We start from the raw sequence: 21,396 nt of genomic DNA, 5'->3' as shown, positions 1-21,396 counted from the left end.
TGTGCATCTCACTGTCTGATGTCAGGTGTCGGTGGCCAGTCCGCTCCACACCTGAACCCCTCCCTCACCAGCAGCATGAAAAGAAACAAGTACAATGGGGCAAGACCTTGACGGAGGGATAAACTGAGAGTGCTGAGGGGCGAGGGGGTCTCCCCAATAGCTCATTTGATTCTCTGGGGTTCCTGGTTAGAGAAGCGAGGTCATCGGTGGAGAGTCTGGAAAGGCGAGTGTGGGGTGTGAGGAGGAAGGAGAAGGCGTGATGTTGCCTTTCCGCAGAAACGGGGAGCCGCTGGGGCAGCCCTGAGGGACAGGGCGGAGCTAAGGGCTCAGCTGGGGAGTGAGGTCGCGACCTCAGGGGAGGCCGATCCCAATGGCGGTGCGCGCGGTGCGTCTGCGGTCCGGTTCGGCGGCTCCTTTGCGGTGGCCGGTGTGTCCTGAGGTCTGCGGTCCCTGACACGCGGGGACTCGGCGTAGCCGTCAGCGCCCGGTGCAAGAGGTCGGGGCAGAAGCATGTTGGGGGGAAGGCGTGCGGCAATGCCAGCGGCACGCGATGCACCGGACGAGGTTCCGAGATCACTACGGGTCGTAGCCCCCGAGCGCTGTCCGCCGACATTCGGGGGCGTGGATGTTTACTCCAAACGCCGTGGAGATAAATATGGAAAGACAAGGGGCACTGCCGCATGTCAGAAAGTGGAGGGGACGTGTGTCGCCAGCACGGGACGGGTACCACGGGCGTGGCGGGATTTCGGTGACTAAGCATCCCACCTCAGAAATGAGCGGAGATTCCTGAAACGTTGTGATTAAAACAAGCAAACTCCGAAAGTCCTAAACTGTGCCCATGAGGCCTCACTTCTCAAGGGTCTTTCCTCAGGAAACTACAGAGAGCGATGCTTGCTCCCCAGCCCGGCCCGACCCCCCACCCCCAGCATAACTGATGCCTCCAGGTCTCCGGGCAAGAACTGCCACATAAAATACCGAGTGAGCCCAGGACCGGACCAAATATCAGCAGCTCGTTAACTGATGAGGGTAACCTGATGGTCCAGTGCAGTCCTGGAGCTGGACTGTCCAGGTTCAAGTCCCTCCCTACCAGCTGCACGTATAACTTTAGAGAAGTCACTTCACCATCCTAAGCCTTGATTCCGCTCAAGTATAAAATGAGGATCGCAGGAGTCAATATCTCAAAGGCTTGTTTGAGCGTTAAATGAGATGATACAATAAAGCACTGAGCCCTGGTTCTGGCTCAGAGCAAGAGCTCAATAAGAATTAGCGATTATTATAAATAGGCTCATTCATGACTCCACTAAAAGGTGACTCTGTAGGCGTTATCACAGCCCTAAGCTCCAGGCTGCTTGGCCAGTAGCAAGGACACTAGATGTATTTTAGTATCTCTGCAGTCAGGCCCTCTGTGGGGACACACACGAACGTCCATGATATGGCCGATTGGACAGGAATGAAGGCGACTTCCGGGATAGGGGTCCAGCGGGGCACCCAGTGCATGACTCCATCGGAGCCTCACCCTAGCGAGCCCCAGGCAGCGCGTGCAGGGGAGGAAGCCGCCGGGACAACCGACTGAGCTCTGCCACCGTGCAGCCACCAGCTAAGGGAAGCTCGGCCGTTCCAGCTCTGAGCGCGGACAGAGCTGGGCTCTTTTCATCCCATCTGGACAATGGCGCATCCTCTACTCCACGGAAGGCAAAAGGGTCGCGTGCGAGCAACCGGTGTGAAAGTTAACTAAATGTCGGAGAACAATAAGAATGTCACCACAGCACGCTCATATGTGTGTGCTCACACTCACGCTCGCACACGCACATGCTCACACATATTATCTTACTGATGATGAAAACTTTCATTCGGGTTCCGTCGGTGAGACTTTCCAGGTAGGATTGTCTAAACTCTTCCTGATACGTGTGCGTGGACACCACCGTAAAATAAGTCAGCGGCGGTGGTGAGATTTGGACTCGTACCAACGAAACCGACTGGTGTCTTTTTTTCGTAAAAGCCCTGACCGGTGCAACACTCACATTCAATTTCAGTCTCCGATTACTAATTTCGAAAAATATTTTTATTCTAATATTCTGGCTTTGAGAAAAATCGATGGTCAGTTCAGAACAAAGGAAAGGTTTTTAAGTATACTTAAAGAAAGAGAGGTAACTTGAACTTCGGGCTTAGAAAGGATCCCATCACGGGACGTGGACGCGATATAAATGTCACCACTGCTGCAACGTCACTCTCGAGCACACTAACAATAGGACGCACTATCACAACATAGTCCAACAACTGGAACGGATACAAGTTAATTCACTGTCTCTGCCTCACCTGACTGACTCCAGGAAGTGAATGGGGTCGACAAGGAAAGGTAAATGAATCTTGCCTGTTTATACACTAATTCATAAAAATCGATACTCCACTCTCTCGAAACAGGTCTTTCTCGCCCACCTTTGAAGCAAATTTACCATAATCACGTTCAAATTTGAAAGACGTTGAATGAATCCATGTGGCTTCGCTTGAAAGGTTTGGGGGCCCTCACGCTATGAAGAGAAAAAAAAAAAAAAAAGCCCTTGACTCATAGCTCCCGCTTGACCACAAAGCCCTGGCCTCCTAATCTGTAAAACTGAGATTAAACGGTCTGAGGATGAAGGGAGGCCCGAGAGAGGAGTGGGTCTGTAGACGGAGGAGGGCCTAGGCCTCGTTCTCCCAGCAAATAGCTGAGTGACAGATCACACATCACTTAGCCTCACCTTAGTTGCAGAGGTGATGACGATACTGCCAACCTCCCGGCTCCAGCGTTACAGGAAATACTATAAGCACTTGAAGGGGCTCCTCACAACCAGCAATCAATGGTGGCAGCCATTACCGCTGACATTCTCATCACTATTATTATAATAACAACCAGAGCATGCAGTATGGTGAGCCAAGCGCCCACGCACTGTGGACACCCCATAAATGTGAATTTGCTTTTTACTCTCACCCTTTTATTTTTTTATGGTAAGGAGTGCAAGCAGGATTTCTTTCTTCAAAGAAAGCCAAGCGGTTTTCATCCCTACAGATGACATCGCACGATTTTCGGAGTGGGGAGAGAATCCAGGCAGACAGCTCCTCCCTCTATTACCTTCGCTTGGGGGGGACCAGCAGTTCTTAGGATGAGGTGCGTGGGAGCAGGAATATATGGTTTCATTTGCTGCCCATTCTTACATGAAAGACCCCTAAAGTTCCAGTGAGAGAGGAAAGATGAAAACGATGAGGAGAGACTAAAGACAGAAAGCCCGTCCGCACCGCCATAGATCGAAACGCAGCCACGGCCTGGGGAAAAGGGAGAAATCCATGCATATCCTCGGCACGTTTCTGGTAAGCAGCTATGCACGATGCTAGCGTGGAGGGTGGAAAGAGCGACGGGTGGAGCGAAAAGCCGGATCACCGCCAAGCCGGGCGAGCTACGCGGTGACCCACGGTAACCGCCGGGGGAAGGGCGGAAACCCATTTCCGGCCACGCGGCCGCCAGTATCGTCCCACATTCTTGCCCACACACGCTCACCTTTCGTAATCAGAAAGCATTTCCTCGGCATCTGAACTCAACAAACCTCGAGATCACCTGGACTGGAGCACCGGCCTGGAAAAGCGAACTCAGTAAATGAGAACGGTGACGGACACCCAGGCCCTCGGCCATGCTATTCGAACCCCACAGAAACAAAAGCAGAATGATGGGCTACGTTGTTCAGAAGATACACGGCTTGCGACAAACACAGAGCACCTCTCCAGGACCCCAGGACCCCAGCTGCCCCGCCCCCTCCCGACACAAGCAGCTCATGCTCATGTACGTGACAGTGACTCTCAGAGTGACAGGAATGCAAACAGGAAGGTCCCTCTCCCAGAGAAACAGGCTTGGGGGGACGTGGGGCACTGAGCTTCCTCCCCCGGAGGCCGCTCCTTCCTCGTCCAGCCTCTCTCTGAATCTCACGGCTTTCCACCTGGGTTCCACATTTCCCAGAGGCCTCTACCGTCCAGCCTTTGCCCGGGAGAACAGGTTACAAAAATACCCGGCTTCCTTCTCCTGGGCAACAGAGAGGATTTGCAAACAGAAACCCACGTCTGCAGGAAGAACAGGCCTGTGCCAGCCCGCGGAGCAGTGTGTTTCCGACACCAGGTAGCCAGGAGGGAGAAAATACAGCGAGAGCATTTAGCACAGGGATTAGTCAAATCATCATTTAACCACCTGATCTAAAACCCATTAACATAATCACCTGGGGAAAGCGGCTCCAGGAACCCAGGAAGACCTTGGCATTTGTGTTCTTAGTAACTGAGGAGAAGGGACACAGATTTGGTTTGTTTTTTTTCTTTTTATTCATGAAAAAAAGAAAATTGCAAATAGAGTTTGATCAACGACAAGCATTTCTAGCTGCGATTTCTGCAGCCGAAGGACGTATGAGTGAGATTCAGAACGTCTTCCCTCTTGCTGCCTCCCCAAGATCGATCTAGCGTCCCCGGAAAAGCGTAACACTGATAACACATTGGGGCGACGAGGCTCTGAACACATTCTTCGACGGAGCGTTTCTCGACTTCGGCACGATCGACGCTTTGGACCAAATAACGGTTTGTCACGGGCGCTGTTCTCAGAACCGTGGGATGCTGAGATGCACCCCTGGCCTCCGACCACTAGGTGCCAGTCACTGTCTCTCCTCCCCGGAATCGTGACAACTAAAAATCTTTCCACATGTCGCCCAACGTCCCCTGGGAGTGAAACCGCTCTTGGTTATAACCACTGACTTAACTGAAGAAAAATCTATCGGGAGCATCCTTTTTTTTTTTTTTAATGATCAAGTCATAAAAAGAGGGGAGGAGTCTTTTCTTCCCACCTGTCAAAAACAATAATAAGCCTCAAATACCTGCCAAAAATAATAAGCCTAAAGTAAGTTCCATAGAGTTTCGCTAAATTTGCTGTACATCTCGTGGCTCTCTTTAGAGCGTTATAATACCCCACGTCACCCAAGCTTCTGCACTTCAGGAAAAAAAATAATTAAATACCCCTTCTCCCCATTCGGAGACCTCGAGAGGGACACAGCCAACGGCGGAGACTTCCTAGAAGCGGCGGAGGCCTCAGACCCCAGGGAATCGTCCCTGTCTGCGCTCTCGCTGTGTGCACCTCGGCCCTGAGTTTAGCTCCCAGGTTCCAAGGAAGGAGAGAAAGATGCGAACGATGCCGATGACGAGAGACCGCGGCCCGCAAGCCCCTCGGTTTCCCGCAGACGCCGCGCCCCGCGCCTCGGCCGTCAGCACGACAGCGCCTGCTGACATCCACGCTTACGGGCCTAAGGGAAAACGCTCAGCCCTGATGAAGTAAGGTACGTGGTAAATATTCGCTGCGGGTCAGGGCGGTCTGTTCTAATCGTAAGCCTGGGGCACGCCTTCGCTCATTCTCATGTCTTCTAAGGGACGAGTTGGAGCATTTGCGATGACCCACGGGTCCGTCCCAGGTTGCCGGACGTGGTGATGGAAACACGTAGGCCTGCTCTGCTGGAAATTTAAAAGGGGGCAGTCCGCGCGGTGGTGGGGAGGCCGTGGGGACTGAATCAGAGACGGGTCGGGAGCTACTTTCAGCGGGCGCCTTCTTCTCTTCTGCAAAGTCCCTTGGAAGAGCCTGTGACTGCTCGACACGGCGTCCTCCCCCGCTTTGCGAGGGACGCGGCTGTGGGGGCCACTGCAGAGAAACTGCGCCTCTCCAACTCGTGTACTCACGAGAAAGCAGAAGCCACGTTTCTCTGGCCTGCAAGGCCTTCTGTGCCATTTTCTCCTAAAGCTAAAAACCGAAACCGCCGCCCAGAAAGATAATGCCCATCGTCAATCACAATAAGACCTCCGAAGCCTTATAACAGCAAACTTGTTTAAGATGCCAGGAGGAGAAGTTATTTTTAATAGGATCTAAAATAAGATCTCAGGACACGAAATGATTATTTTTAAGGTTCTGAATTTAGGCCTCTCCGCAGCACACATTCGAGTCTATTTTAGTTCAAAAATCAAGGACACGGTGTTTTGAAAGGCTCGTTCTGCCACTAATAACCGTCCTCAATTTTATCATATATGCGACAGGGTTTAAAACGCACATATGTCCTTACACACCACTTTCTCTTTTCACGGCACATGCTTAGTGTGATAGAAGCGGTGAACTGGGGGTCATTCGCCTACCAGAAGGGAGCAGAGGCCAAGAAAATCTAAAAGAGCAAATGACCGCCAGTCACCTAGGATGCGGCGACGTGAGGAGCTCGCGCCTCGATGTGAGCCAAGGCCCGTCTGCAGAAGCCGGGGCGTCGAAGCGCGCCTCGGGCTGCAAACCCTTCGCGTTTCCTGTCCTGTCTCATCTGCCCGAGCTCGTCTCTTAAGCTCACGCAACACAGGGACCCAAACGGTTTCCCACCGTCGCCCTCCAGCTTGGAGCCATGTGGCCTCGTTTAAGTTGCAAAGGGCTTCTCCGCCAGGACAGGGCTGATAGCAAAGGGGTCCACGTGAGAACACACGACGGAATCCAGTCCACTAGCTAGCGATTAACCTGGGAGTCAAAGATGCCGCGACAATCTAAAAAATGACACACACTCACACACACACACACACACACACCTACCTATATACACTTATTTGTTTAGATGCCAATATGTATGTAAATGATTCTCAAGCTACTAGCTTCCAAATTAGAGGTGCCCCTAGTGTAAGCCCCCTCTCCCCACTCAGGGTCTTCCCTGTTACCAGGCCCTATTGCCAACTCTCCCCAAATCTGCCTGACCTCACACATACAAAACCCAAATAAATCACTACTCAATGCAGAGCTGCCTAATAGTGCTTTGGGGGCCACTCAAAACTTTATTGGGTTGACTTTCTGGCTAGCGTCTGACGTCTACCTCAGACAGGGGCCGGGCCGACCCTTTCTGAGTGGATGTTATTGCACAGGTGAGTCATGGGCCACCTGGCTGGGAACGGTAACGCGGACACCTGGGCCATGCGTGCCCCGGAGCTGCAGAGCCAGACTTGTCCGTAGTCAGAGCTGAGAAATCACGTAACAAACTACACACACGATCCGGGGGCCTTACAAAGCGTCAAGTGGAGAGGCCGCTGTCAGGGTAAGGAGAAGGTGACGAAGGTCCACATCCGAATCAGACCGGGGAGAAGGTGACGGAGGTCCACATCCGAATCAGACCTGACAGTGCAGGCATCGGAATCTCCAACGGGAGTGGGGCGGGGGGCGCGGGAGCGGAAAAGCTCCCTAGACAATGTCCGTAACTTCTCCCTCTGACCCGGCCCACCTGGGAGCTGGTCCTCACCCGGGAAGGTCCAGACAGAGGCACGTAAACTAGAGCAGGGCTCGAGGCGGCCTCGGACTGTGGCCCGGAGGCGGCCCGCACCCGGCTTCCTGCGCCCCCGCGGCCCTGCTGTGCAGAGGGGGGCTGGCGCGGGCCCCGATAGTACAGAAGCCGACAGCATGTCATCACCCTCCCATCCTCAGCAGTGGGCGATGGGGCAAGGCGGGTGGGTGGGAGAGGGAGGGTCCCCAGCAGCTGGTGACAGGGGATCCCATGAGGCACACCTGAACCGCCTGCTGATGAGAGCAATTACCCAAAACCAATGTCAAGATCGCCTCGAGGCTGAAATCGGTCTACCTGGGTTTCTGCATAAATATCCGTCCAGCCTATCGCGTGTGAAACGGGGGCCACCAAAGATTTAAGGGCTATCGATCCGGGTGAGTCATCGCACGCAGGCCCAGGTCTGGGAAGTAGCCGCCAGGTCAAGGTTCCAGGCGGAGACCACTCGCTTGGGTTGTACCAACCTGAATAATTCATGAAAAAAAAAATTCTGTTCTTCAAAGAGCGTTTCACATTTTTTTTTTTACAAAATTTCCTTTTCACCGGCCAACAGACTAGACACATGGCCGCCTTTCGCAGGAACCGGCAATGACGAGGTCCCCCTGGGGGCGCTAAAATGGTCACAGCACCCTCTCCGCGCTGTCGAGGTGCCCATCCCAGGAGCAGGAGCAGTCGCTGACGGGGGTCCCCGCTCATCCCCGCGGCCTCACGTTCGGCACCACGAAGCATTTTTATTCCCACCCCGGCAGCTACAAATCAGTTACTAAAAATGCTTACAGCTGATACGAAGAAATAAACCCTGTAATTACGCAGACTGGGGTTTGGGGTTTTCTGTGTCCTATGGGAACCCAAGACCAAATCCTGCCACACTGGGGTACTGCAGAGAGAAGATCAGAATCTGCAGTTTCTCTGATGAGAAAGAATGTTTGCCCCAAAATTTCCACAACACAGCTCTGGTCCTTTACAGAGGAAAAGGGTGGGGGGGGGCAAGGGGATAAAATTAAAAATCACATAGAACTGCAGTGGCTCTAATTACCTTCAGACTGTGCCCTATGATAGAAGAGTAGAAAGTTCGTGAGATGAGTGTAAAAACAGGACTCATGAGAACAGCGATGCTTTACTCAGAATAAGAAGGGATCAGTGGTAAAGGTCTCTACTGCCATCGGCCATTTCAAATGGCATGGCCCCTCAGGATGTGGCATCCTGTCTACCCGAGGGGACTCAGTCAGCTGGTCCTAACCCCAGCTCAATGCGCTCACTGTGGCGGTCCCACAACGCTGCAGAAGACACCCGGGGCCTCTGAGGCCATCAAGCTCCACTGGGGAAGTCATCGCCACCGTTGTTTGGCAAAAGCATCCAGTAATTTGAGAGTCTGGCTATCTACAAAGAACTATAAATTTTCACTGTATTTACGCACAGTGGACAAGAAGAATTGCTTAAATTCTGTGTAAAACCAAGCTTAAAATTATTTCCTGGTTCCTCATTTTAATATTAAAAGAGGCAAGGCTCATATGAATCACACTGGTAATTCGTGAGTTAAAATCTCTTTCTGCCACCTTATCGAACATGCCCATGCCCCAGTCTAGGAAGAATGACTACTAAACGACCCATTCCACAGACGGTTCTTCATACAGTAAAAGGCAAATGCTTGTCACAGCACCATGCTGGGGGTAGGTCAGGACTGGCTTTCGTCCAGATTTCCAACCTATAAACCAGCAGTATTTCCACACAAATTCACTCTTAATAGAAAATGCAGCCCACTTGGAACTAGAAAAACCAAATGTTAGCGAGGAACAGACACAGTCCTACGAAGGAGACTATTTTAAGAGCAAATTATTGCAAATGACTCGGGTTAACTACAGACCGGTTATTATCCGTGTTCTTTTTTCTTTGTCTGGTAACATTTATGTCAGCCGGTGGTGACATCACCTGCCCCACATGAACAACCAATGAGAAGAGCATAGACCACAATCTGAATGTCCGGAATTTAATATCCGGTTAACACCGAGGGAGCTGCCATGATCACGACAACCCCACATGGGAAAGCTTCGCCCAGCAATCGCTCTTGCTATGAACACGCGCGTGGCTTCTGCCCCCCCATCTCTGCTCTTAAACGCCTGCCAGAAAAACAACACATCGTCAGATAAATGCCTGTCTCAGCGCCGCGAATTCGAAATCCTCCCTTCCCCCGGTACAGTTTTCAAATAACATACATATTGGCTCCCTGCCGTCCCCTGCCACCCAAGACCGATGCGGACTTAAACCCCTCTAGAATGTTCTGCAGAGTCAAAGTGCTCTCTCAATATTTCGGCAAGAGTCGCTATGCTTTTTTTTTTCCGCCCCTGGAAATTCTGTAAGGTGCCGGGAAGTCAGGGGAAACCAGCGTGTAGTGTGGAGGCGATCTCTCGCGTTTTCAGTTCTTTCTTTCCTCGCTCAGCCGCTGCATGTAAAGCCGGCTTTCTATAAATAGGATTGCTTGCTCACTCTTAAGTCTTACTCACTGTCTTCTGCGTAAAAATAACTCAGCAGAGATGCCGGCGAGATTCATCAATCCCCGTCATTCTGTCTCTCTGTGTAGTAGCCGCTTCCCTTCTCTACACGTCATACATCTTGTCGGCCCCATTCACCCGTCACTGTTAAACCGCGATAGATATTTACATAATCCGGGGCTTAACGACCAAAAATTAATCCAATTCAATGATGTTTTTAAAAAAAAAAAATCATAAGGATTGATCAACATACAACAAATACAGATATCCAAATATCAAAAGATAAGTATTGTAGGCTGCGAAACACCTAATGGGTTCTTGTTTTCGAATAACAATCAAAATTTTAACAGTGATGGAAACATATTCTTTTCATGTTCCTTCGATGAAGGAATCAACTCTTACATTGGGTTCTGCAGCAAAATAAGAAACAAAGGTAATGATGAGAAACCCATAAATCAATAGGATACTTAAGAAGATAGCGTGCTTTCTTTAAGGTGATTCAGGCCGAAGATGTGAGCTTTGTTGTGATGTTCTGGGTGACTTTTTGATAAAGAAACGAATTCCCAGGAACCTCCAGGAAAACAGATATGTGGGTTTGATGTTCCTGACGGGAGCTCAGAACCAGGCAGGACGTTAGGAGTGTGAACCCCGCCCCGTCGCACCCTACGCTTGAGAACACGGGACCCCGGCGTCATGAACTTCCTTTCCCGGACCTTTGACCCACCCCACAGAGGAAGAGCCCCTAAAACAACCACATCCCGCGATGGGGCTGTGATGAAGTCCCACTGCATATTCCAAAGGTGACCTTGTTCTGGAACAGAGAAGAAAATGCGCCGGGAGCAGTTCTGGAAAATAAATGCCATTCCGGCCATGGCGTCAGTCCGTCAGACAGAACGAGGTGGCAGGGGCCAAGGAATCCATGCGGCAGCCTAGGGGTGTCTTACACACAGGGAGGTAGAGATGGGGGCCGGGAGGAGACTGCCCGGAGTCGGCAAGAAAGGGGAAGACGGAGGCAGGGGATGGACAGGGGACGAAGGCCTCATGCATCTTTGGTCCCTGCTCAGCCGGCCGCTTAGCCCCGGAGGCCCCCTCCTCCTCACGTGCGCTCTGCACGTGCGTGTGTAAGGGCACACTCGGGCATCAGGAGGAGCTGCACCTGTGGACCTTCCTGTCCAGGGAGTGAGGCAGTCTCTAACCCAATGAGCCCCGAGCAGAGCCGCAGACACCCAGACACCGCCCCGGGGCACACGCCCGGTTTTAGGCCAGAGGACCAGGCAGGACTCGAATTTGGAGGAGCAGGTCCGGGAACCGGCCCTCCCCCACATCCTGGGCAGAAGCTACCTAACCTTGGAACCAGGAGGCGACACTGTGCGCTGCCCCACGGTCCTGCCCTTCCGCCACCTCGGCGGATGGCGCGTGACCCGCGGAAGGCGCCCGGTGGGCTGCACCCCGGGAGTTCACAGCCGCACAGCGGGCACACTTCGGCTTGCTGGAATCTCCCGTTCTCCATCTTATCTTAACCCATAAATGCGGGGAAGGAAATGCAACTTCGAATTTTCTCACATTTTCAAAACATGAAAGGAAAAAAAATTAAAATATAGTGAGGGGAGGGGCCGAGACAGATGAGAACTTCTGTGCCCAGCTCTCTGGAACGCGAAGGGTTAACGAGTGGTCGCGTTGCACAGGTGCAGCCCGGCCCGGGAGGGGACCCCGGCCCCCTGAGCTCTGCGCAGAGGCCTGGAGATTGACGGCCACAGCGGAGCTGAGCATCAGCCTCACCCTGTAACCACCAGCGGGAGCAAAGGCAAGCTGCGCCTCCTGGAATGACATTGGAAGGTCAGCCAATCAGGCGCGGGGCTGGAGCTGCCACCCCCGAGGGGAGACGCACTCCCGCCCCGCAGGGCTCCCCAGCCGGGCTGCAAGGGGGTGTGCGAGGGCGCCCGCAGCGGGCCCACCGGCGCCCAGACACCCGCCCCCTTTGCCCTTCTGTGCACCTTCTAGATTTCAGAATCTCTCCTGAACGCGGTCCTCCTGTGTAATGTGGGCGACAAAGACGGCCGTGGCCCTCGCATTACTCCCGTCGGAATGAACGCCCTGACAGGGGGGTCCGGACCCCGCGAACTTGAGAAACCGGGGGAGGAACAAGCGCTTGCGGCCCCGGGCACGTAGCATCTGCCCCTCAGAGGCTGCGGCGGCCGCTCTGCCGAAGGCTGGCTGCGCGCAGCAGTCTGCTGAGGTTTGCCGCCCACTAGTGTCCTATGGCAGGGACACAATTGACATGCAGGTAGCAGCACCTCACCATCTCCCAGGCCGGCTGATGGAGCCGGTCACCAAGAGCCAGCGCGCACTTCAGCGCCGCCGCCGAGGACACGCCCGGACGCGGGGGTCTGCACGCAGCCGCCCTGCGGCCCCCGCCTGCTCTGCAGGTGCTCGCGAGAGAATGGGGGGGCTGGTCTCCGAAGACCCTCCTCCTCCATGCCCGGCCTCGCCTCACGCAGAGTGCGTGATTCCCCAGGCCTGTTCATTATGAATGAGGCGCAGGCATAACCTCGGCTGCAGAATTCCACCCGCTCCGTGGAGTGAGGATGCCATGGATTTTGTTAATGCATCTGCTGAGACCTCCATCCTTGTATTTTTCAAACGTAAATTTCCAGTCTCCTGTGGTGTTCACTGGTCTCGGGTTGTACAATAACCTTCCCGGGCTCCCTCCCTCTCCCTCCCCCACCTCCTTCACATCGAGTGTCCACGCTCACCTCACCGCATTGAGTCACCTTAGGAAATACTCATTACACCTCATCCCGGCCACGTCAAGGATAAAACGCTTTGACAGCTACACGAAAGCCCAGGAATCAGGGATTTAGATGAGCTTTTTTTTTTTTTTTTTTTTGCATCAAAAATTATGTCCCCGATGAGCATCCTGGATTGCACCAGCTCTGCCCACGGAGTCACTGACCCCACCCCGGGGTGGGGGAGAGGGGCAGCAGTGAACCGTAGTCACCCCAAAGTGGCATCCAGGAAACAATCAGGAGCGAGGAAGCATCGGCTGGCATTTATTAAAGGTCGGCCTGGCATTTTGTTTTCCTACAGAGAGCATTTTGGAGGGGCAAACAGCCGGGGAGTCCCAGAAATTTTCGATGAGCCCTGCAATTCTGGGGTCAGATTTGAATCTGCTTCATCAATGGGGAGGGGCGGGAGGGACGGGGAGGGGAGGGAGGGGCGGGGAGGGGAGGGGGGGGGGCCTGGACTGATGCACCTGATCACGATCTCTACATCCATACATTTACACGAACTAAAGAAAAATCCTCTTACAAGCTCTGAAAGTCCACTGGTGCTCACGAGGGTCTGCTCCTAAATTTAAATAAAATGCCGAGTTCGTGGCCTGCGATTCCTGGTCAGGATGAACGGTGACGCCTGAAACACGCTGTTCACCCCACTTTCTCCCGACCAGCACCCCCCTCTCTCCTACCACCACACCCTCTCCCAATTTCACAAGCTCCTCGAGAACAGCAAAACAGCAAAGTGCCAGCTCCCTAGCTCGGGCGAAGGCGACATCAGGCACACACGCGTGTGCCTAAAACAGAGATGCATGGATACAAGGCCGGGCATGGACGGTAGCCCTGCTCGGTGTTCATCCTGCTCATCCGGAGGCCCACCTCGGCTTCCGGCAAGAACCCTGAACCAGAACGTGCTCCCTGGGGTTAACACCAAGAGAAATGGTGCCAGCCCACGACGCAGCACGACGCTGCCCCGGGGAGACACGGAGGGGCACGCGTGGACGTGCGTGTGCTCCAGCATGGACCCCGTCGCCTGGCGCCCTTACCGAAGGTCTCCTGTGAGTATTTCTGGAACACTGCAGAACAGGTTGACCGCTGCAAACGTGATGACTGCACCTGATCAGGTGAGGTAATTCATTCAAGGGTTTAACCCTTGACGGACTTCTCTTTTTTTTTTTAACCTAAAATACTGCCTGCAGCCTGTCTAGCAGCCATGCTTTTATGAAGAAATAAATGTAAATCCCGTTCCATCTGCTGTCTACTGATAAAATGCAGATATATCACGGGCGTCTTATTTTGTGAGCATCCCAACATATCAAACTGCATATTTTACAAATAGAATTTTTTAAAATTTGGTCAGACATTTTGATATTTGAGGCCTAGCTGGAATCAATATAAGTATTAGAATTCACAGGTCTTTTATCACAGGCATTTGGGAATTTTTCTAAATTAAGGTAGTTATTGAAAAATATATACTTCTCCCTTTTTTAAAAGTCTCATTTCGATAGGTAAGAACCATTTAATTTCACATTTTTGACATATGGTCCTATGAACAGGCAACATTCAAACAGGACTCATTTTGTTTTGGATATGACTATGTATTTTATGATCCTTCGCACAGTATGCATTGAACACTGAACATTATTCATTGAAAAACTCTTTAAAGCTACCTCCCTTCCTCTCCCCCCCCCAAAAAAAAAATGAAAGGGCTTAGTGTCCTACAATTAGGCTTTTTTTTTTTAATGCTTGATCATATAAAGAGAGACATTTTTACATAAGAGAGTCCCATAGATAGGATCAGAACACTTTACACAGCAATGTAAAATATTCATTTGCATGTATGGTCTATATCTCATACTAGGAAATGTATGTATTCATTACGGTACCAATAATGGTGATTGTCAACTTTAAACGTCTTGAAAAAGGTTAAAGAAGGTAATGCTCACAGGACTTGCTCTACCTACATGTACATAGACTTCGCATATATTTTCCATGTAGTGGAATATTTGAGGCTTTATACAATTTTCTCACTATCTATGATTCTTCGATGATTATTTTAGTACCATTTTCGAAGCCACACATATCTACAGTCTCTCCGTGCCAGAGACTGTATCAGAAATTCTCCCATCGCCTTCTTGCCATCTTTAACGGAGAGGTGGGGAGAGGCGCTGACCGACGGACAGTCAGAAGCACGGCCTCTATCACCGTCCTGAAATCCAGACTTCCCAAGGGGATGGAAGTTTTTATTTCTCCCTGGAACCCAGGCCTTTCCCAGGAGTCTGGGGGAGATGCCACGCTGATGGGTGAGACAGGCCGCCAAGGCTTTGTGTCACTGGGACACGTATGTGAGCGATTCTACGTTTCCTGTAAGTTTGCACCAGCAGAGAGGCATAAAGGGCCGACTTCCGGTCCAGCGCCCACCCCGCAGCAGCCGAAGCTGATCCACCCCAAGATAAATTCCCAGGAGGCTGCGGAAGCGGCACGGTGCCCTCTGGGGAAGACGGGCGTCATGTCAGAACCTGTTGCAGTTCTCGCCTGCTGGGACATCTCCAAACGGAAGTGTCGAACACTTCGCCTTCGGGTCTGTTAGAGAGCACGGTCCCATCACACTGGCAACTTCAGGAGCTCCTTCCTACCACGCTCCCTTTTCTTCGTTATCCTTTTTTTTTTTCCTAATGTGACAAAGTATATGTGTTTCCTCTGTCCTCTTGGTGTGCTGATTCTTTAAGTACTATCCAGACAGGCAAAGAAAACATACTCCTATGCAGCTAACCTCGGGGAACCTTGTAGCTTCCCCTGGGCTTCTGGTATTTTCTCACAAGGGCGAGATTTCCTCTCCCTCTCTCTCTCTCTCTTTCTCTCCCCCCCCTCCTCTCCCTCCTCTCTCTCTCTCTCTCTCTCTCTCTCTCTCTCTCTCTCTCTCTCTCTCTCTCTCTCTCTCTTGCTCTCCCCCCACCCCTGCTGGGTAGGGGATTCTGCTTAAGGCTTTAATTTTAACTGTCAGCAAGTCATACATTTGACGCAGATTGCGTTCCAAAATTTGAAATGGGAATTGACACTGTAGCTAATCCCGGGCACTGCCAGATGATGACAATTTCCTCCTCTTCTCAAATAAGAGGGAGCCGTTCATACATGGAAGTTCATATTTACGTGGCGACAGGCCGCCGAGGTGCAGCCACACTTACTAATTGGGTCTGATCTAGTCAAGAGCAGTAGCTCTTCAAATGCCCAGGAAGGAAGCATTTCAAAACGCAACGCTGGACGGGCATGAGGAAAGCAGGGTGTTTACAATATTCACCGATTTCATTTTTACAACCATGCAGGTGTTTTTAAAACCGTGTCCACATTTCAGATGATGTAATGCTTATGAGTGCATATTTTTACATAAACGCCTGCGAGGACAGTGTAGTCCCAAGAAGGCGGGGTGGGGGGTGGGGGGGTGGGGGGGGGGGACACAGATCTTTCTTAAAGCCTGCACTGCCGCCGGGGACGAATTACGGCAGAATTAAAGCACAGGTTTTAAATGCTCGTCAAGCTTTGAACCTGAAGGCGAAGGCTCCTAACTGACCCCTCCACCTGCCTGCACTCGGAGCCTCACCTCCCGTCTTCCCCTTCGAGGCTGCAATGTGTCAAAGTGCCCATCTCCCCGCCCCTCCTCCCCTCAGCACTCCGGGTTTATCCCGAATGAGGTAGCCACCTAGTCCTGGAGTTAGCTCCGAGCTGTCACTTTGCTAGGTTAGCGCCTCTAAATGACTGCAGGGCGATTTCAACCCCCCAGCCTCTCTTCGTTGCCTCCTCTCTTCCCGAAAGAAATAAAAAATAATCTTAAAAAAAAATAAAAAATAAAATAAAATAAAATAAAAAGAACAGATGAGAGCATGGAAACGTGAGCCCAGATGTGGGGGAGACAGGAAAGCCTTCATGCAGCCCGTCCCCCCGCACTCCGGTCCATACAAGCAATGCGTTCGTCGCAGACCCAAAGGCTCACCATTCGCGAAGCTCTGGAACAAGGAGAGGGCCAGTATCCACATGCCCCTGCTGCTCCCCGGCCTCCCGCGAGCGACGCGCCGGCCTCGCCCCCCGCGCTCCGCCCGGCTCCGCTCGCTCGCCACCTGCCCCGGGGCCGCCGCCCGCCCGCCGCCGCCGCTGCGGCCGGGCTCCGGGGCGAGGGCTGCGCTGGCCGCGCGCTGCGCTCCTGCGCACCTGCTCCCGGGCGCCGCGCCCCACGCCGCGGCCAGAGCGGGCCCGCCGCGCTGCAGCCCAGGTGCGCCGTCAGCTCAGGCGGCCGCCGGCAGGTCGGCAGGTGCACGGAGCCGCCGCCGCGGGCGTGAGCTCATCCCGGGCGCCCGGCGCCCCGACTGCGCAGCAAGCGGCCTCCCGCGCGCCGGCCCTCAGCCTCCGCATCCAGGCAGCAGGCGGGCGGGCAGGCGCATCGTTCCTCTCCTGCGGCCCGAGTCACAGTGCTGCCGCGCTCACCTTCCCTGCCTGCGAGGCGGGCGGGCGGGCGGGCGGGCGCGCGAGCAGCGAGCAGCCGGGCGGAGGCGAGCGGGGACCCCTCCCCTGCCTCTGGCCGCCGGGGCGCTCTGCGGTCTTAAAGCAGCCGCGGAGAACTGGAGGCGAACTGGAGGCAGGACCGGCGACAGCGCAGCCACCGCGCCGTCACGCACAGTCATCAGAATGCATTTCTCAGTGGCTTAAATAATCGTTTCCACAGCCGATTATTTTTAGTTATTTTCTTGCCGGTTGCAAATAAGCTACGGCCAGGGGTGACTATTCCGGAAGGCTGTCAGCTAAGCAGAGGTGACCATGCAATGTTAGCAGCTTCAGTAAAACGTGCAACTGGATTCAGGTTTCCTACTGACTGTCATAAAAGTCCAGTTCGTTTGCCTGGAGGGAATGACGCTTCCCAGGCTTTGCTGCTCCGGTGAAAATCTCTGTGGTTAATTTTTAATTAATGGTGCAAAAAAAAAAAAAAGATCAAAACTGCTGATAATTTGAGTAATTCCAAACATATAGCCCCTCCCACATTACTGTGGAAAGCCAGTATGAGAATACTTCCTGCATGTTCTGGAAGGTTCTTGAAGTCATAAAAATATTCAAATGAAAGGTTTTAAAAGCTTGTGCATCCATGTTCCATCGCTGTGCAAAATAATGACCCAAAGGGCTTGGATGCACCCCGTTTTAGGATCTCAGGTGGAATGCTCGGAGACAGGCAAAAAGCCCGAGGTGGGGTGTTTGCCGGAGAGGAGGTCCCATGGGAAATGCATGGGCTTCGTGGGCACCGGGCGTCTCCTGCCGGGGCTCCATGCACCCCTGCAATACAGGAGAGGAATTACGCACCTCGAACGGTTTACAAATAACAGGAAAAGCAAATGGTGAGGCAGATGCAAGATGGTGCTTTACCCGACTTGGGCACAAGATGGCCAGGCCCCGTGCACACGGAAGGGCCAGCTGAGCCGGGGACGCTACGTGCTCGCCATCACTCTGCAGCTGCAGGTGGTCACATGCCGCTGCCCGCTCAGGACCTCAGCCCGGCCCCGCCCCGTCACACACCCCGGGGTCCTCTGGCTTTGCACACACGGGGTCCCCACGTGCTGGTCTTTCCTAAATGCAGTCCAGGAAAGCGGGCGAAGGGGGCGATCCGTTTCCGCATCCGGCACCCCACCCACACAGTCGGTCCACAAATTCTTAACTGCACGCCAGCCGTCTGCGAAGCTCCACTCAGCCTTAATAGTCAGGCGCTCGAGCTGGGGTCAGACACACCCAGGGCCGGAGCACAGTCTGGCCTGACGGGCCTCATGCATGTTACATGTGCTTCATCATCCTCATACGCGAGACGGAAACCATCGCGGTCCCTCACCCGTCTGGCTGCGAAGATCACTGGCATGCTCCTACCATGGGGTCACTGTCTTGAGTGATGGCTGCGGTCACTATGAGGCTGGGAGCAGGGCCCACCACATAATTTCCAGAGACCAGCACAAAATAAGGGACGTGGGGGCAGTAAAGGTTCTAATCTGTACAGCAAACAGGGAGACTTTCAGTCTCTCTCTGCCTGCCACGGTGCTGTTCCTGCTATTTAACGCCATGCTCCCTTGGGTACGGCAATAACCCCCGGTGAGGGCGAGCGGCTCAGCAGCAGCCCACGTCTGCCACCCTCACCGGACCAGTGTGCTGTGCCCCGCCGTGGCCTGAGGGAGGCAGTCGATCTCCGTTTCCCACAAGCCACTGCCCCAATGCGCAGCGGGCTGGGGACCCCCATGGTCGGCAGCCCCAGGCTGGGAAGCACCGCGCCCGGATCAGGGTGGGAAAGGGTCGCCCGGGTCAGTCAGTCGTGCACTGCGCCATGATGAGGGTGGCCGGGGACATTCCGCTGGGATGCAGACACACATGCCCAGCCTCCGCACCCCCTGCGTGCGCACCAGCCTCCCGCCAGGCAGACTAAGGGTGGCGGCACTACGCGGGCCTCCTCTCCCAGCGTGACCCAGCTGCTGCTCAGGGTGGGGGCGCAGACGCTGGTCCGGGCCTGGGGCGCCGGGAGTGGGAGGGAGGGAAGCCGAGGACCCCTCCCGAGGAGGCGGCAGAGGCGGGATGGTGTGAGAGCCGTAAATGCGGGAATAAAATTAATTTTAAACATTAAAATTTTCAAGATGGCAGCTACAGAGCATTGAACCCCAAGCGCAGGCCCTTCTGGGGGTGGGGGTGTCCCAGGGCGAGTGCACAGGTCCCACCCCCGTGCGGCCAGCCCTCTGTGGTTGTGCCTCGTGCCTCTGCCCAGGACCGACTCAGTTAACTATCCAGAATGGGCCTAACGGCACCGAACTCCCTTTCCACAGATATTTTAAGAACATCCTTCGGTAGAGAAACACATCCCATGAAATTTGTCAGCTCTGTGATCAGACGCCGCATCTCACCTGTGCAAGGGGCCGTCCCCAGGCCTTGCGCGGTGCGTGGCACCTGCGCTTGCTCGGTGGACATGGGCGGAACGGAGCACAGATCTCGACGGCAAGCGGAACACGACGCCTGCTCTAACACAGGGGCTCAGAGCGCCATGGACTTTCAGAAGAGAGAGGAGACTTCACAGTCACCCTTGGGGAGGGCTTTCGGAGGAAATGGCAATCGAGCCGAGACTTCAAGTTCAACATGCAAAAGGGAATCTCAGAAAGGGGCCGTTCCACCCCCATCGAGCAGACATCAGAAAAAGCCGACTTCATCACACGCGTTTAGGTGTAATGTGCATTGGCTGGAAACCTCCTCAGGTGTCCCCAGGTGAAATCTAAAGGCCACTTCAGATTGGTAAGTGCCGGTCTTAATAAGCCAGGGAAGCTACTGCGTGAGGCTTGTCCTGGACAGAGACACCTGCCCACCAGAGTCTGAAGTGTTTGTATAGACGCCACAGTGGGGTCCGGTCGCATACACCATCCAGATGAGCTCAACGACACCTACCTTCTGGAGACCAGGGTAAGCCGGAAGTCATGTCCTCACGATGGCCTCCTCTGACAATGCAATTCTTTTCCGTATTCCTAATTCATGTAACACCTGGCCTCTTGAAGATCGCTCTTCACCTGAAAGCATTCCCTATGGAATTGCTACCCCCGCCCCGCCCTGCCCTCCTGCTGCTCTACGGTCAGCCTTCCTAGCGGAAGAGAAGCTGTCTGTCAAAGAGGCCATTTCTGTGTCCACTTGAATTTTGCTGAATAAGAAACAACACACAGTTGAGGAGCAGCATCGACCAGTTCCATCGTCGACGACTCCCCCATTTTCGTTGGAGCGTCAAGACGAGCATCTCCGAAGCGGCGGCATTTGAGCCGTGAAGAGAGAGGGTCGCACGCAGATGGGGATGAGTTGGGAGGTCCTCGTGGTGCCAAGGTCGGCGGTGGCCGCAGTGGGAAGGCTCGCTCCCTTATGGCACGTGTGGTTAATGCTGACCCAGAGGACAAGTAGTTGCCGGAATGGGGCCTGCGTTAGTGTCCTCGGGCTGCCGAAACCTGTGCCACAAACTAGAATGACTTACAATGACGGAGATTCACTACCTCACAGTGCCGGAGGACCGAAGCCCCAAATCGAGGTGCCGGCGGGACTGCCCTTCCGCGCCTCCTCCAGCCTCCAGCAGTGGCGGCAGCCCTCGGCATTCCTCAGCCTGCGGATGCCTCACTTGGGTCTCTGTCCTCACATGGCCTTCTCCCTCTATGTGCCTCTGTGTCTCTTCTCTTCTTATAAGGACAGCAGGGACCACGAGGGACTTAGCTAATCCAGTAAGGCTTCATCTGCAACTCACAATGACCCTATTTCTAAATACGGTCACATTCTGAGATATTGACCATTAGGGTTTCAATATATTATTTGGGGGAAACACATTTCAACCCATAACAGGACCCAAAACTCCTGAAATTAAAAGGCAAGAGGCATGAGCAGGGATTCCTGAGAGGAAGGAACACGGGCTTGGATGAGGACTCCTGGGTCTTGCCCCACCTGTCACTTGTGCCATGTGCTCCAGGGGCCCACTCCTGGCACACGCGCCCAGAGAAAGGGTTCAGACTTTATCCGAGAGTCCCCGGTTATTCCCTTAAAAATGAAATAATCACACCTGTTCTTATAATAAAGGGTTGTCGAGATGATCAAATGAGATATGGGAATTGCCTTCAATGAAGATTGCTCAGAGAACCATTGCACGGAATCATCACCGTCTACTGCTGGACCTGCAGAAACGTTCTGAGGAAATTTATTACTTGACAAAGACTCATTCTGGCTGTGGCGCTTTAATTAAATTGAAATCAGGCGCTATTACACCTC

General features: G+C 53.5%; 1 protein-coding gene across 1 annotated transcript in view; it reads right to left on the bottom strand.

Annotated features, from left to right (window-relative positions):
• The window catches only part of DSCAM (DS cell adhesion molecule), a 510,406-nt gene extending 493,317 nt beyond the window's left edge, over positions 1 to 17,089 (bottom strand). The window contains exon 1 of the mRNA XM_016121720.2: positions 16,595 to 17,089. Coding sequence (XP_015977206.1) covers positions 16,595 to 16,637 — 43 coding nt within the window. The 5' untranslated portion in view covers positions 16,638 to 17,089. The remainder of the gene's footprint in view (positions 1 to 16,594) is intronic.
• Positions 17,090 to 21,396: the final 4,307 nt, after the last annotated feature.

This window comes from Rousettus aegyptiacus, unplaced genomic scaffold (genome assembly GCF_014176215.1).
Source record: "Rousettus aegyptiacus isolate mRouAeg1 unplaced genomic scaffold, mRouAeg1.p scaffold_m13_p_4, whole genome shotgun sequence".
Lineage (NCBI taxonomy): Eukaryota > Metazoa > Chordata > Mammalia > Chiroptera > Pteropodidae > Rousettus > Rousettus aegyptiacus.
The sequence above is the reverse complement of the archived record's forward strand: the minus strand, read 5'-3'. Positions and strand labels throughout refer to the sequence as shown.